This window comes from Drosophila erecta, unplaced genomic scaffold (genome assembly GCF_003286155.1).
Source record: "Drosophila erecta strain 14021-0224.00,06,07 unplaced genomic scaffold, DereRS2 tig00000055-arrow-pilon, whole genome shotgun sequence".
NCBI classification, from domain to species: Eukaryota; Metazoa; Arthropoda; class Insecta; order Diptera; family Drosophilidae; genus Drosophila; species Drosophila erecta.
The window spans coordinates 3,028,411-3,043,935 of record NW_020825200.1 but is presented as its reverse complement, the minus strand read 5'-3'; the positions used below and the strand labels follow the sequence as shown (position 1 = coordinate 3,043,935).

Below are 15,525 nucleotides of genomic sequence, written 5' to 3'. Positions count from 1 at the left end.
AGCTTTCTATTGTTTGGTATTTTTTAAAATTGTAAATTGTATAAAATATTTCCAATCTCGTTAGATTAATTAGTAAGGTAAAATATTTTAATCTTTTTAATAGCAATATTTAATATTTTAATCTTTCGTTAGTAAATTAAATACAGTTTTGAACTTATTTAAGCCGTAACTTGGTATCTACTTTCCCGCCTCATCGGGTTATACCAAACTGTGATGAATTACAAATTAGATACATATTCCAGCACGCAGCAACTGGTCACACTGTCGAGGGCCTACGCGAAGGCTGCAGATTTCGCGTCGGGAAAATTCTATTGCACATTTAGGGGCGCATCAAGTAAATGACTCCCATTAGAGTGCCCCAATATATTATTTGCCAGCTCCCAACAGCGCGGACTTACTTATTCAGCATGTGAGTATTGATTTTGCAACAGTCGCCCAGTGATTTGACTTTGCTGGGTGGGCGTTCAGCGCGACTGCCCTTTGACCTCGCTCGATGTCAGCAGCGATTTTCGTCAATGGATGCGGATTCCGTTAGCCCCCCACTTTTATTGCCACTTCGCGTGTGTGTACGGCTGGTCGGGCGCCCCAAGTGGGCGGCATTGTTTTCATCGCGCGCCATGTCGCGGAATTTACAGTCCACGTTGCCTATTTATAGGCGTTGCTCACTCAATGAACTTTCAATTTCTGGGGTCAGTCTCAGTGGACTTGGATTCCGCGCCGCACTTGCCACAGAGCACGATCGCGCACTCTCTCACGGCAGCTTAGGTGGAATTGAAAACAAAGCGACCTTTAAATACCCCTCGATGCTAGCAAAATGAATCAACAATTTCGTATGATACAGAAACCTTAAGATACGTGAAAAGATAGTTTTATATTCACTTACCATTTAATATTCATAAGAGCAATTTCTACCGCTCAGAGTGCCATTGCTCCATCACTCCATACAGCCAGCGATTACAGGGTAAGAGCAGAAAAAAGCTGCGTCTCACTTCTGATTTCGGATTTAGCTTTCTCAGTTGCTCGCCAACTTTTGAAGCAATCGGTTCACTTCGCGTCGGTTGAATTCAAAAAACCCAAACGGCGTGACTTTTGCCTTATTTTTGTTAGTTTGTTGTGTTTTTTGGACTGAAACTTCTTGAGGTGAGATTTCACAAGTGGTCGGGCTGCCTGTTGACCTTTTCTGTGTGCAAATTATGATATTTTTGCATAATATGTTTGCGACTGAACTGAGCTAGTCGAGAGCAAAAAGATAAAATGAAATGAGATCATGATAACGTGAGATGCTATTTATAAGCACCTATACAAGATAGCAAAGATCCCGAGACCCATAATAAAGTGGCAAAATAGTAAATGAAACGGAATGAAAGTGAAACTAATCATTGTGCTTACAAAATACATTAGATAAATTATGTTCAAGTCCACCCCTAAAAAAGCAATTGATCATTAAATTCGACAAAATAACAAGTGGCTGCCAAAACAATCTAATCAGTAGATTCATAAGTACCTGTACCATAAGAGGTATCGCATATTACAGATATTACAAGTATATCAGTTGGCTGGCTTATCTGTGCTTAGCGTACATAGTTGGTAAGAATTACTACTGATATTACACATCAACATTTGTCTTTTAAAATCACCTTAGGGTGCTTAAAAGGTGCTAACACGTTTCGGGTCTATACCTTTTATACACATAAGCCGTCTTTAACGGAATTTTCTTTTTGAGCGTATATTTGGGATATATTCCCAATGGAAGCTCCCCCGGAAATTATGTGAATAGAGCAATTAAGAAGTCGTACTGAGCTAAGAAAACTCTGAACTCATGATGTCAGCAGCACACATTGCGTGCCTGGCCAAGAAGACGATGATGATGAAAAGCCGCATGAGGAAAGTCCGAAAAACTAAAGCACTTTCTAGGTCAAAAGTTGAAAGGCACAAGGGAAACATCACCATGATGCTCATAAAAAGGCAAGAAGCACAGAGGAAAATCACAAAAAAGTGCGGCTGCATAAAATGCAATTAATAAAGCAATGTACCCACAAAGTAAGAGCCCAGAAAAAGAAAAGAAAATGAAAATGCCTCACTTTGTGACTGGCTTGTTGCGTGTTGATTGAGCCAAGTCAGCTCCGATCTGAGATGCCGCCTGTCAATTTCCAAGGGGAGTTCCTATTAACAACGGAGAAATTACAGCATGCAAAAAGTTAATAATTGTTGTGCTGCTGCAACAGGGGAAATCGCATGAGTTGCAAAAGTCTATACAAAGCCTTTACACTTTATATACTTTCCAGAAAGGGAATTCATTAAAGGGGGAAAAGTTGTGTGGATTCGTGTAAGCCCTTTAAAATTAATAGCACTCATTTCAAATATAGAGAACCTCTTCAAACACTGAATTTTGATGGCCCCTTTAAAGGGATTTTGCTTAAGGGGAGCCTTATTGATTGGGGGAAATTCAATTTGCCCCTCAATGAATTATTAAATTGGTCTTGCAGCGTTTAGCTAAATGTGTATATGGTTGTATAATGCATAGGAATTGTGATTTTAAGGAACAATTTAATCAGAATTGCGGGTAGGAACTCGACTAATTTAAAGTTTCCCAAAAGTTAAGCCGCACCTTTCACCAGAACTTGGAGTTTCCAGCCTTTTTCGAGAAACTCCTCCCAATGAATTTACAATTTTTCTTTCTCCTACCATTTCGGCATATAATTCTAAACTCTGGAGAACGAAAACCTGTTATTTTCGCAGCAACTTAATTTTAATGTGGCCCGTGCCTTTTCCCTCTTACAATTTGCAGTGCTCTCGAGTTTTGGGAACTGGTCGCTTGGAATTAAACTTGGAATCGCACTTGGACAATGATGCCGCATCTGAAGTTGTCCGCTGTTGCTGGTGCGGCTGCTGGTTCTGCAGTGATTTGATTTGGTGCCACTTGCCAGCCGATCTCGTTGCTATATAGCTATATAGTTGGCCAGAAGTCGTTGTTGCTGCTGGCGGAGCTGGGGCAGCGTTACAGTTCGGAAAATCGGTCAATGGAAACGGGCTTGTAGGCAGGTGCAATCGCTTCAAGAGCCACAAAATAGACCAAACAGACGGGAGAGATTGGAGCTGGAGGCATGTCGCTTAAGGTGAGTAAATGCTCAAGTATTGACCTATATAACACTTAATTGACTCAACCGGATCGAGTTTGACGGCTCTTTTAATGGGGAAAACCAAATAAAAGTGCATTTTATATGTAGTATACTTTAAAAGCTTTGGCAGCCACGACTATGATTTAGAGACACTAAGAACTTTATAATACTCATATCCATTTATTGAGAAAATTGAAAGAGTTCAATGGTTTGAAATCAGATCTTTATGCCCAGATTATGCCTGAAGCTTTAAAAGTGTTTCTCACCTGCTGCTACTCACAAATATGCATATCTTGGTCGCCGTCATCAGGAACGTGATTATCACGATGGCATCACCGTCTTCATTGTCATTATGTCACTTCAAAGTGCAGCAGCATTTGCATTGTTCCCCTCGCAACTTGAGTCACGTCATTATCATGCGAGGGTTTTCACTTGTCGTTGCCTTTCAACAGGTGCTTAAGACCACTTCATCAATGGCAGAAACCTGGCTAAAAGCAAACACAAGCACACACGCGTGCACATCTGGGCCACTTAATTCGCTTCATTAACGCAATGTTGACATTTCTACCACATTTAGCTGGAAACAATATTCAATGCATTTCCTCCTTGAGCTCAAATGCTCACGGGCGCAACTTTTCTCGGGAAATTAACAAGCCAGTTTTTAAAAACTTAAATGCATCATATTTAAACTTGGACACATATTACTCATACCACCCGTTAGCCGCCCTCTGCATTTCATTGTTTAACCTGCCCATCTGAGGGTTAGGTTTCATTTTGGAAAAATGCATTCAATGTGGCACGACATCCGCTGCGAAATAGCCTTTTTTTCACTCACTGCTCTGACCCTAATTACTGCGAACAGGAAGAGTAATTTCCCCACGTGGCGCCGACTGGGGAAGCTATGAAGTGGGCACCGGGTGGGAACTTCGGCCAGGAAGTCCGGGGCACGGGCATCACTTCCCCGAATATCTATCTATTTCGACAGCTGCTGCAGGGCAAGTTGATAATTGATTTGATTCCGTTTCCGATTTCGCTTTCGATACGGTGGCAACAGAAGGAGACGCCCTCGGATGTGCAACTGCACATGGCAGCCATGAGGGGAGATGAGGTGGCCCTTCTTCGAGTTCTGGACAGCGGCAAAGTGCACGTCGACTGCAAGGACGAGGTGAGTTATAAAAAGCATTTAAACCAGCCTAAACAGATTACATGACTTTGGTTATACAAACTCGGTTAAAAGCACTTCAGTTTTGTACATGCGATCGGTAATGCATGGCACATGCGACTGTAAAGTGCTGTCAGTGGAGTATTACGAAATCGTAGCCAAAAACAAAATATTTTTTAAGGCCTTTACCAGGTAAACATCAGTAAACACGTCGTTGTTCAGTTAGTACGCACCAATTAGCAAAGAAAACGAAAAACGAGGCAATCTTACAAAAGCCATCATCTTTGAGTTTTAAAAAGTAAACAGACGGCGTTTCAATACTCTAGCAATGAAAGCGTATTTAAACATGGAGAAAATACAGTAATTAGAGTAAATTAAAGTTCCTTAATATTCTATTTTAAAGATTGTGATAGTTCAACCTGTTATTTTGGACACTTTGGCCTCTTTTTGTAGTGCTTTTTGTTAGTGTATGAAAATTGAAATTAAATTTCGCTGGCCACTCAGCGAAGCATGGACTCAAGTCCAACTGAAAGGAAAGTGGGCAGCGGGGGCAGTGTGCCATTGTATTTCTATATATATATATATTTCTATATATACCATAATGCCAGTTGGTCTGCAAGAGTCCGCGGATGGGGTGGGCACTACGTGACTCCCCCATTTGGAGGCAGACCGAGTGCATCGAGAGCGATTTGCAAGTTGTGGCGCGGTTTTCCCCTGCGACATGCCTCAATTTCCCTGTTGTTTTTCCTCTGTTTGGTTTTTGACGAGTCCGAGCCACGGACTTGCATGCAAATCCGCACGAGGCGATTAAGCGTTGACTTGGTGAAACTAATCGCAATTTGCTATTCAAATCATTTGATGGCCAATTAGGCAATTAAATAATTTATCGCTTCAAAGTTGAAGCAAACGTAAGTTGCGAATTTGTGATGTCAGACTAGTTGTAGCTTATACGTAATTTGATTGGGAATTTGTTTTATCTGTATTAATTTTTAATCTATATTAATATTTAATTTTTAATTTTAATAATTAATATTTCAATGGCTTTGATGGTTCATCATTTTTTTTTTATTCAATTTTTGGTACCTATTTAGACAAATTTTGACGTTTTATACGGTTTTTTTGTCATAAGATGGCCTAAAAGAGTCACAACGATAAAATAATCACTGATTTTTAAAGCCAATGATCTAAACTAACTTCCCCTATCACATTTTTGTTGATATCTGAAAATCGAATTTTGGTCATTTTTTTCATTTTTTGTAAGGGGTTACATCATGATTTTTTGCGAAAAATGGCACAAATTTAACATTTGCAACTGTGAACGCCACTGGAAAGAGAATTTTATTACGAGTACAACGAGGTATGACATTCCATATTTGGAGAAATATTTTGATTGTTGTTGAGAAAAAACGTCTTATTTTTAAAAGGAAAATCAGAATGCGAATTTATGTTAAAAAAAACCTTTTTTAAACGTTTTTTCGCTATTAAGTGCCTAAAAAGAGTCACACAGATACAAGAATGGCTGTTTTTCTAGGGCTAATGACCTAAACCAATTATCCCAATCATTTTTTAGTTATGTGCAGAAGGGAAATCTTGAATAGAACCTTTGCTTGAATAGAATATACTTATGTATCTGTGGGTTAAGTGTATATCAGCCAAGACATATCTTTATAAGCATGGTACTATTATTTTGAAACCTCTATAGAATACATTCATATTGATCTTATTTCCAGGATGGAACCACCCCACTTATTTTGGCTGCTGCCGGAGGACACACTTACTGCGTGATGGAGCTGCTCGACCAGGGCGCCGATCCGAACTCGCGTCGTCTGACGGGCACCACGCCCCTTTTCTTCGCCGCCCAAGGCGGTCACCTGGACGTGGTGAAGATCCTGATAAAGGCGGGCGCCAGCGTGGACACGCCCTCCGCGGATGGCGGCACGCCCCTTTTTGTGGCCTGCCAGGGAGGCCATGTGAAGATCGTTCGCGAGCTGCTGGACTGCGGCGCGAATGTGAATGCGCACATGAAGGTGGGTAGTCCGAGATCTTGACGAGAAACAATCTAACACGCAACTATTTCGCTGCAGGATCGCGCCACGCCGGTCTTTATATCCGCCCAGAATGGCCATCGCACAGTTCTGTCGCTGCTGATTCAGGCCGGTGCCGAGATCGATATCAAGCGGATAGACGGCGCCACGCCCCTGTGGATAGCCGCCCAGATGGGCCAGGATCACATCTGCAAGGTGCTGCTCCAGAACGGCGCCAATGTGGATACCGTGCGCTGTGACGGCGCCACGCCCCTCTTCAAGGCGGCCCACAAGGGCCACGCCGCCGTCATCACCGTGCTGCTCAAATACCGCCCCAATCTCGGCCAGCTGCCCAATGGGGAGTCCGCACTGCACGCCGCCGCCATGTTTGGCCACATGACCGTCTGCAAGCAGCTGGTGGCCGCCGGCAGCGATGTCCTGCTGAAGAACCAGGACGGTCTGACGGCCCTGCAGTTGGCGCACCAGCAAAAGTACACCTCCATCTGTGATTATCTCCAGGAACGCATCCGGACGATGGTGGCGCGCAGCGCCAAGGCAATGGCCACGTCCGGAGTGTCGTCCACGGTCAAGACGCTGTCGGCGTAAGGGGATATAGGCATTTGAGAGACCACGCCTCCAATGTACCTTTATGCACAATACCCTTATGTTCCAGAAAAGCAAGAGGATGCTAGAGAGAATTGGGGGATTCTGATTGTATGGAATCCACACCAGCATTTGGAGTCGAATTGGAAGCCAGGTGAATGCGGGCCATGCTATATTCGAAGTACCCCGACTTGAATTGCTCAGTGAGACACTCACTTCCGCACTAAAATTAACCAAAAGATGGAAAAACCAATAGTAAGAACACGTCCAAAATCAACTTAATGGCCTCCCCAAAGGAAACCAAACTATTTATTAGATAAGCCGTATCATTCATATTAAACCACTTGGAGCTTGTATTTTGAATTTAACACTAACCATAACAATAACATAACGTTAAAGATAACAATTACTATAAAAATGTTAACATGGACCCGAAACGAGAACGTTACACTCTCCCCTGTACATAACCATATATATATAAATATATATATCTATATTTAAATGAACCTAATGCTACTTATAGACCTACTCTACCCTAAGCAATTGTTGACGAGTGCTTTAAGTTTAAACGCCTTTTTGTCCTTAAATTAGCAATTAGTTACCAGTGATGGTCTTCTGCTTGTTTCTTTGTAAAGTAGGTACGAGAATTAATTAATTTCTTACTTTATTAATACTTAAGTATAGTCCACAATTTTGCAAGTTTAATAAATTGACACACGATCAGTGGAGAGTTTTATTTTTAACACAAAATCTTCAAGCACTTACATCTTTTCAGGTTTTGTATCTTTTAACTTGGGTGCTTCAGGGTAAACCACTTTTTGTTGGCAAGTGTAAGTCACTTGAAAGTTTACAACTTGGCTATAAAGCTTTCGATGTGAGTACAGCTTTTCAGTTAGTAAAACTATTGAAATTACTAATTTAAAACTTGGATTCTGTTTTATTACTCGTATAATGTTAAAAGAGAAGAAGGAAATGCAGCGTAATCCTCTAGTAGGCGTAGTCAGCTGGAACTTCTTGCTCGGCATCAATAGGTTGTGCTTCTGGCACCTTCTCTTCGGCGGGATTATACTTAGCTGGAAGCGATTCCACCATCTGTTTTCGCCCAAAAGTCCTTAATCTATAGATCATATACTCGAAACAGTGGATATAGTGATGCTGAACGTAATGAAACGAGACGGCATAGTTGGACCAAGCGAAAATTCCCTGGAATTAGGACAAATATTATCGAGATCATAATCCTAAGACCACATACATCTTGTGTCCTGTAGGCGAGGAACTTCCAGAACCAGAAATTGGGGTCATAGTGCAGAAACAGATTGGATCTGGCCTGCGGTTCGATGAGGTACATGCGTCTGCGTCCCTTGGAGTCGTACGTGTTGCCCGCCAGCACATTCACATTTTCGAGGCACTCCCTCAGCTTGCCTGCGGTGGGTCCCGCATCCTTTGGCTCGCACTTGGAAGGATTGGGCAGGGCCAACTCGACCAAGCGACGCAGTGCAGCACGAGTCATCGCAGTGCCCGGGGAGCCGAAGTAGATGGCCAACTGTGGACCGTAGGGATAGACCATGTATCGCAGGTTCTCCATTATCACGTAGGTCTCGTCGTCGGCCTCCAGGAACCAATCGGCATCGTTCAGGTGGTGCTCATGGAGGTACTTCAGGGCCATCTTCGTTTTTAGCCACGATTCCCGGTAGTTGGGACTAACGGGCAGGGCCACAGTTCCGGATAGATTGGCATCAGTGCGGCTGCTGAAGAAGATCAGCTTGTTGCACCTCCTGCCCCAAGTTTCCAAGACGGCTTTGGCCTGAGTCTTGTGATTAGTGGGCTTGGTGTACACAAAGCACAAGACTCGCACCTCATCGGTGAAATCGATGGCCAGTAAAGTCGATCTTTCCGTGCCAGTCCTATGAGATTTGAGATCCATTATAGGCCGCAGAAGAACCTGGGTGATAAGATAGCCAATCCCGATGCCCAGGAGCAGGAAAAGCACTGGGCGAGATGATGAAGGCGACGTTGTATTCGCCTGGTTATGATTGCTCCGATCCAGAAAACAACACTCCTTCCCGTCCATTTTCGCCATTACTGCGCTCTTTTTCTGCGTCCATATAATATATATATAGTTTTCGTCGTCACATCATTTCGATACGCTCAGCTCTTAAAAATGCACAGCAAGTAATCTCTTTAGCATAAATAAGTTTAAATACGTATTTCATTAGAGCTTCCCTTACTTCCCAACTTACAAAAAATATTCAGGGCTACCGTAATAAAATTGTATAATAGTACAATAATAGTACCGTGTCTGCAGTAATTTATAAGATTTGATAAGTTAATTACAAAAAAATTAAAAAAAAATAAATTTTGAAATTTGAATGCAGATTTTTAGAGAATTGGGCCAGAAACATTTAGAGGTATGCCACTTCAAAGTCCGATTAAGATGAGTTTAGTTATGGAGATTATGACTTCAGCCTTGTGGCATTTCTTGATTTTTTTGAATTTCTACAACATCATATCATTAGTAAAATTAAAAAAATCAAGGTAGAATGCTATAGTCGAGTTCCGCAACTACCAGATACCGCTTACTCCCCGACTCACCTAGTGGTAGTGCTAATGAGAATTTCCGAGATCGGAAACGTTTCCATCTGCCTGTTACATACTTTTCAACGAATCTAGTATACCCTTTTACTCAACGAGTAACGGGTATAATACATGCATATTGAAACATATGTAAGTTTCAATTTATTTCCGTACTTACTTTTAAAAGCACTTTTTTGAATCGAGCCGTTTGTATTGCACTTATTGAACTCTGATAACGAAGAGCTTCTTCTTAACGAATATTCTTTCTTCTCAGAACATGATTTATATTGTAAATCGCGTTCAGTCGCTTTGCTGGCAATGTGGCGAGAAGTTATAATAATCAGCTCCTGTTTCTGGACGCTTGCTGAGGCGGGAGCGCCATGTGGGCTCCAGATGATGTGCGTGCCCAAAGGACTCTGCAAGTCGGACACCTCGAATCAAAGTGCTATGGCTTGGCAGATATTGTGCCAGAAATCGGAAAGCTGCTGTCACACTTCCCAACTGGTAAGTACTCACTGGTGAACTGCTTTGGATTGCCAGAGGTATAATATGCAAATTGCAGTTACTTATCGGCTCTCCGAGTAACTGCGGCATAAGTAATCCCAATGGCCTGGACGCCCATGCAGATGTGGCCGCTGATCAGGCGAAACCCAATCAGTTCCCTTGGACCGTAGCTCTGATGCAAGACAGGGTCACCTTTTTTGGCGCTGGAACTCTGGTCACCGAAAACGTAGTGATAACCGCCGCCCACCTGATGCAAGGGAAGACCGTCAACGACTTTGTGATCGTCGGCGGTGCATGGGACTTGACCAAGCTGTTCGAGAAAAAGATTGTATTGCGAGCTGCGGCCAGGATTGTGGTGCATCCGGGCTTCAATATCTTAACCGGGGTCAACAACATAGCACTGATCGTCCTGGCTGCTTCGTTTGGGATAAGGCCCCACATAGCGCCCATCTGCTGGCCCACTCCCGGAGTGTCATTCGACCAGGAACGCTGCCTGGTGGCCGGTTGGGGCCAGCGGAATCCCCACGCCACAACCTATACGCAAAAGCAGAAGAAAATCGAGCTGCCCATCCTGAGCAGGCCCGTTTGCGAGGACCTCTTGCGCAGTACGCGTCTGGGCGGGAGTTTCTCGCTGGACCCCAGTTTGCTTTGTGCCGGCGGCGAGAAGGGGCGAGATGCCTGCCGGGGCGACGGTGGATCCCCGCTAATGTGTCCCATTCCCGGGCAGCCGGCGCTCTACGAATTCGTCGGCATTGTGAACAGCGGCTTGTCCTGCGGGCAGCAGAATGTGCCTGCCTTCTACACGAATATCTCCCACATGAGGCCATGGATCGAGAGGCATCTCAATGACGAGCTCAATAAGCCGTACAAGACTTTTCCGATATACACGTATGACTGAAATAAAAGACCCCTTTTCATATCTTCTTGATTGGGTCTTAGAAAGACCAGTGTGTTTGCTGCTTTCAAGTTGATCCGAGGAGCTGTTGATGATAACGTATATGATAACTTATACAAAATAGAAAAAATGAAGCTACGGGGTTTCTGCCGGCTACTGATACTGTCGTTTTTCTTCTGGCTTATCGTGCTGGAGGTGATCATATTCTATAACAGCACTGCCTTTACCGACCTGTTGGAGCTGGAGCCGTACAAGGAAACGGTCAACTCCTATGAGGTGGGTCTGCGCAGTGAGCACTGGGACGATGCTCGGATCGCGCGAATTCTCCAGGAGAAGATCCGCGTCCATTGCCTGGTTTATATGGACCGCTCGGACTACAATTTCGGTGCTCAGAAGGCCAGGCATATCGCAAAAACTTGGGGTCGTCGCTGCTCTCGGCTGTCCATTGTCAACCAAAGGAATATCACTCTGCTGCAGGCATATCGCCAGATTTATGAAGAATACCACAACGAGCTCGACTGGCTGCTGGTGGTTTACTTGGACTCGTACGTCGTCATGGAGAATCTGCGCTACCTGCTGGCCCAGTACGCGCCATCTGAGCATATCTACTTCAGTGCGGAACATGCCGTCTATGTGTACGCCCATGTGGGACGAGTCTCCACCACCGACTACATCTTTAGTAGCGAGGCGCTGGAGCAGCTGGCCACGAGGAACTGCCTGCAGGACGAGATCTTCTTCAGGGAGTGCTTGACACGCATGAGGAGGGGTCCCAGCGAGTGGCTCCTGCCGTTTAATGTGCCGGCCGAGCTGATCCCGTACAGCCTGCGCAACCACTTCTGGCTTTGGCCCTGCTCCTTTCGGGTTGTTTACCACAACCAGGTGAGTGGTTTGCACCTAAGTTGATTCTATACTATGTTGCTATTTGCAGAGCTGGGAGAGCTGTTTTGGAGGAGCAGTGCTCTATCCATATTGCCGCGCCATGCAAATGTATGTCCTGGAGTTCTCGCTCTACCACCTGCGTCCCTATGGCCACGTAAATCCGCTGCCCCAACTGGGTTCTCCCAATCCTCTAATGAGCATAGCATCTAGGCCGCCGAACGATCAGCGGGCCAAGTTGCTGTATAGGTCGGTTAGGATCATCTGCTTGGTTTTGACCTGGCCCAAGAAGTACATGAGTGGCGCGCGGGCCATCAGCGAAACTTGGGGTCGCCACTGCAACCGAGTGGTATATTATGGCAGCTCCACCGGCACTACTATTTCTGGCCTGCAAATTGTGGGTCTGAATGCCACCGACACACGCAGCAAGTTGTGGGGCAAAACAAAGGCCGCGTTTCGCCATGCGTACAGGAACTATGGCCACGAGGCGGATTGGTTCTACAAGGCGGATGACGATACCTATGCCATAATGGAGAATATGCGCAAACTGCTGAGACGCCACTCACCCGCCAAGCCGATTTACTTTGGCTCCCCATTCAAGCTGGGATCCAACCTCTACATGTCCGGCGGTGCCGGCTACGTTCTGAGCAAGAAAGCCGTGGAGCTATTGAATCACGGCGCCGCCGAAGAGTGCCTGCCAGGAGATCAGGGCGTCGAGGACTATGCGATGGGCCAGTGCCTGCGGCTGTTGGATGTCCAGGCGGGAGACTCCAGGGATCTTTTTGGACGCCAGCGGTTCTTCTCGCTGTCGCTCGAACACTTCCTCATTCCGAATCGCGATAATGAGGGCTTCTGGCTGCAAGAGTATCTCTACCAAACGACTGGAACGGTGGGCATTTCATGTCATTTACGATTTGTACTTTTTGGGAGCCCGAACTTTTCTTTCAGGGAATGGAATGCTGTTCCAGCTATTCGATTTCGATGCACAATGTCTCTCCCTACGAAATGCATTTTCTGGAATCGATTTTGTATAAGAGACGACCATATGGACTTCTGGCTGGACATCCGCCGCCAAGAAAATCGAGGAAACATGGTCTGAGGAAACAGCAGTATAATATCTAATGCTAAGGATTTAATATCGCATTTGAAATACACCTGTGCAATATGTGATATACACATGCACTTAAACAAATATAACACTTATTTGTTAGTCGGCATAACAAATTAAAGCATAAATGGCATCTAGTAGGCTTAATTCTTAAATTCAAGGAGCAGCTTTACGTTATTTGGGGGTTACTCTTTGGCATAGTCCATTGCAGTCAATCCAAATGAAAGTAATATTACTTCGCAATCTTGAAAGTGGTCTTAGTTCTGTAACTTGGCTTTGTGACACTTCTGCCTGGCACCATTTTGTTAAGAGCGTTTAGGTCGAGTTCCGTTTTGGTCTGCAAGTGAATCGAAGTTGGCCGAGCACTGGCTTCCTTTCCCGGCAATCGACCTAGTTCCCTATTCAAGCCAAAAACCCGCAGCTTGTAGATGATATAGTCGAGCACGTAAAACTCCTGTGCGTTGTTGTAGTGAAACGAGATGGCCGTGTTGGAGCAGCAGTCACTGGAGTTCTATGAATGCGACAATGGTATTGAATAGTTTGGTAACATACGATGCATATACGATGCCTCACGTTGGGGGATGTGTAGTAGGTCAGCGGCTGGTACCACTCCGGCGGCTGGGGATACCAGTGCAGCGGCGAGAAGGGAATGAAGCGACTCAGGCCGTGCTCATCCCGGGAATCGCCACCCAGCACGCCCACGCCCGCCAGACATCGTCCCAGTTCCACGTCCTCGTAGCCGTAGTTGCGATTGGTGCAGATGCTGCTGTTGCTGAAGCCCAGTTTAACCAGCCGGTGCAGGGCCATTTTGCTCAGAACATAACCCGCTCCGCCCGACATGTATCCCTAAAATCGGCAAAATACGCATTTCTGAAGCACACTTTTCGGCGACTCAGTGTAAATAAATACTGGCCTTGTGTAGAGAACATTAAACAATCCTAACTATGTAGGACTATAACTAAACATATAAAATTGTGCGAATTTTATATTGTACCTCTTTCACGTGCTGGCGAAACTTGTTTCCGAAATAAACCGGTTCCCTTAAATTGTAGGCGTGCAGAAAGGCGCGCAGGTTCTCCATAATTACATACCTAAAACAAAAATAAATATATTCCATTACTAAGAGAATACAAACATTTAAATGTTTAAACTAGATTCCACTAACGTGTCATCGTCGGCCTTCAGGAACCAGTCGTACTTCTGAAAATGGTGCCTATAGACGTACTGCAGCGCTGCCCGGGTCTTGGGCCACAAATTGGAGTAGCCCTCCCTCACGTTGAGCGCCACGGAGCCCAGTTCCCTGTCCGCCTTGGTGCTCATGAAGATCAGCTTGTTGCAGCGCCTGCCCCAGGTGCGTTTGATGTGGATGGCGCGGGTGCGATGCGTCTTCGGACTGGTCAGCACCATGCACAGGACGCGCGTCTCGTTGAAGAGGCGCGAGGCCAGGATGTCCGGCGCTGGACTTGTGCTCGAAGGAGCAGCGGTGGGGGTCGTGGCTGGGCTCCTGCTCCTGCTCCTCTGGCTGCTCGGAAAGGGACTGCTCTCCTCCTTCAGCCGCTCCGCGCGATTCTGCCAACGAGTTCGCTTCATCAGCTCGGACAGCAGTATTCCCCAGGCCAGGCCAATGAGCACCATTAGCATCAGCTCCAGGCGCTTCCGATTGGGCCGTACTCCCATCCCTTCGATGCTCCTCTTCGGGCTAGGCAGAGACAAATTTTAGATACCATACATAGTACTTAGCAGATTCTTAAGCAGTCACTGATACAATTGATAAAATATCTTTGAAATATGCACCCGGAATTAAAGGATTTATAAATATTTCAGCAAATATTTCACGCTCTGCATAGCGAATAGATTGATGTATGTTGACTGTTGAATTCGCTTCGATTTAATCACTGCTTATTTTCTCCTATTTTTATGGTTCGCATTTGTTTACTTTTTTATGCAAATTTCGTTCGTCGGCGGCAACTGAAGTGCTGCTACAACCAGTCGCCGTTGATACTGTTTTTGGATCACCGAATTAACACATTCTTGAGCCGGTGACGCAGAGTCGAAAGCCTGTAAAGATGCGGTCGACCTTCGGGAAAACACTCAGGTGGCTTTCTGCTCAGGTGTGTTTGGTGTTGTGGTGTTGTGGAGCTGTGAACTCAGCCGAGTGGCTCAGTTGGCCCCAGTTCAATTCGATTCGCAATTGCTGAGCTGCAAATGGCAAGTGACGCTTTTTCCAACCGTTTCAAACACATTTGGGCCGTTTCGAATCGCCGACTCCAATTATGCGACGGTTACTCGGAGTTTCTCGATCGTTTTCTACACTTTTGCCTCGGCGCACTGGCACAGAATATCAATCACAGGCCCTCAGCGGCAAGGCAATAAAAGTAAACGCGGCTTCGAACGCGACTCGAGGTCCAAACACAGAAAAAACAATAAACAAAGAGCCAAGAGCCAAGGCAATACGGAAAAAAGCCAACTCGAAAACAAACAGCCAGCAACGTCTTCACGCTTTGCCGGCAGTTGACAGACTCGGCTTGAATCCAAGTCGAAAATGTTGCTGGTGAAATACCTTAACGCTTCTCCCGATACCATGTTGCCAGATATTTAATGGCTATGCACGTTTCTCCATTCAATTGGTTCCCCAAATGTATGGAATGCCATTTAAGTTC

General features: G+C 45.2%; 5 protein-coding genes across 8 annotated transcripts; 3 read left to right on the top strand and 2 right to left on the bottom strand.

The window, feature by feature from the left end:
* Positions 1-233: 233 nt before the first annotated feature.
* Positions 234-7,658, top strand: LOC6541359 (ankyrin repeat domain-containing protein 29). Of its 4 annotated transcripts, none has more exons than XM_026979120.1 (5): positions 234-409; positions 2,789-3,116; positions 4,174-4,284; positions 6,012-6,308; positions 6,366-7,658. In XM_026979120.1, the coding sequence occupies exons 2-5, from the start codon at positions 3,105-3,107 to the stop codon at positions 6,909-6,911; spliced, it is 966 nt and encodes a 321-aa protein (XP_026834921.1). In that variant the 5' UTR covers positions 234-409; positions 2,789-3,104; the 3' UTR covers positions 6,912-7,658. The 4 variants fall into 4 exon arrangements, with proteins under 4 accessions (XP_026834921.1, XP_026834922.1, XP_001968481.2 ...); XM_026979121.1 differs by lacking the exon at positions 234-409 and adding an exon at positions 1,012-1,140; XM_001968445.3 differs by lacking the exon at positions 234-409 and adding an exon at positions 1,012-1,587.
* Positions 7,659-7,825: 167 nt separating this feature from the next.
* LOC6541509 (glycoprotein-N-acetylgalactosamine 3-beta-galactosyltransferase 1) lies at positions 7,826-9,167 on the bottom strand. Its single transcript, XM_001968444.2, has 2 exons — positions 8,161-9,167; positions 7,826-8,111 (listed from the first exon to the last, which is right to left on the bottom strand). Exons 1-2 carry the CDS (start codon positions 8,986-8,988, stop codon positions 7,896-7,898), a joined length of 1,044 nt encoding a protein of 347 aa, XP_001968480.2. The 5' UTR covers positions 8,989-9,167; the 3' UTR covers positions 7,826-7,895.
* A 490-nt stretch (positions 9,168-9,657) lies between these two features.
* On the top strand, positions 9,658-10,892 carry LOC6541401 (phenoloxidase-activating factor 2). The gene is made up of 2 exons (XM_001968443.2): positions 9,658-9,986; positions 10,045-10,892. Exons 1-2 carry the CDS (start codon positions 9,801-9,803, stop codon positions 10,882-10,884), a joined length of 1,026 nt encoding a protein of 341 aa, XP_001968479.1. The 5' UTR covers positions 9,658-9,800; the 3' UTR covers positions 10,885-10,892.
* Positions 10,893-10,991: 99 nt separating this feature from the next.
* LOC6541483 lies at positions 10,992-12,936 on the top strand. Its single transcript, XM_001968442.3, has 3 exons — positions 10,992-11,760; positions 11,810-12,646; positions 12,706-12,936. The coding sequence occupies exons 1-3, from the start codon at positions 11,011-11,013 to the stop codon at positions 12,877-12,879; spliced, it is 1,761 nt and encodes a 586-aa protein (XP_001968478.1). The 5' UTR covers positions 10,992-11,010; the 3' UTR covers positions 12,880-12,936.
* On the bottom strand, positions 12,852-15,392 carry LOC6541227 (glycoprotein-N-acetylgalactosamine 3-beta-galactosyltransferase 1). Its single transcript, XM_001968441.2, has 4 exons — positions 14,031-15,392; positions 13,860-13,956; positions 13,439-13,711; positions 12,852-13,376 (listed from the first exon to the last, which is right to left on the bottom strand). The coding sequence occupies exons 1-4, from the start codon at positions 14,540-14,542 to the stop codon at positions 13,098-13,100; spliced, it is 1,161 nt and encodes a 386-aa protein (XP_001968477.1). The 5' UTR covers positions 14,543-15,392; the 3' UTR covers positions 12,852-13,097.
* Positions 15,393-15,525: the final 133 nt, after the last annotated feature.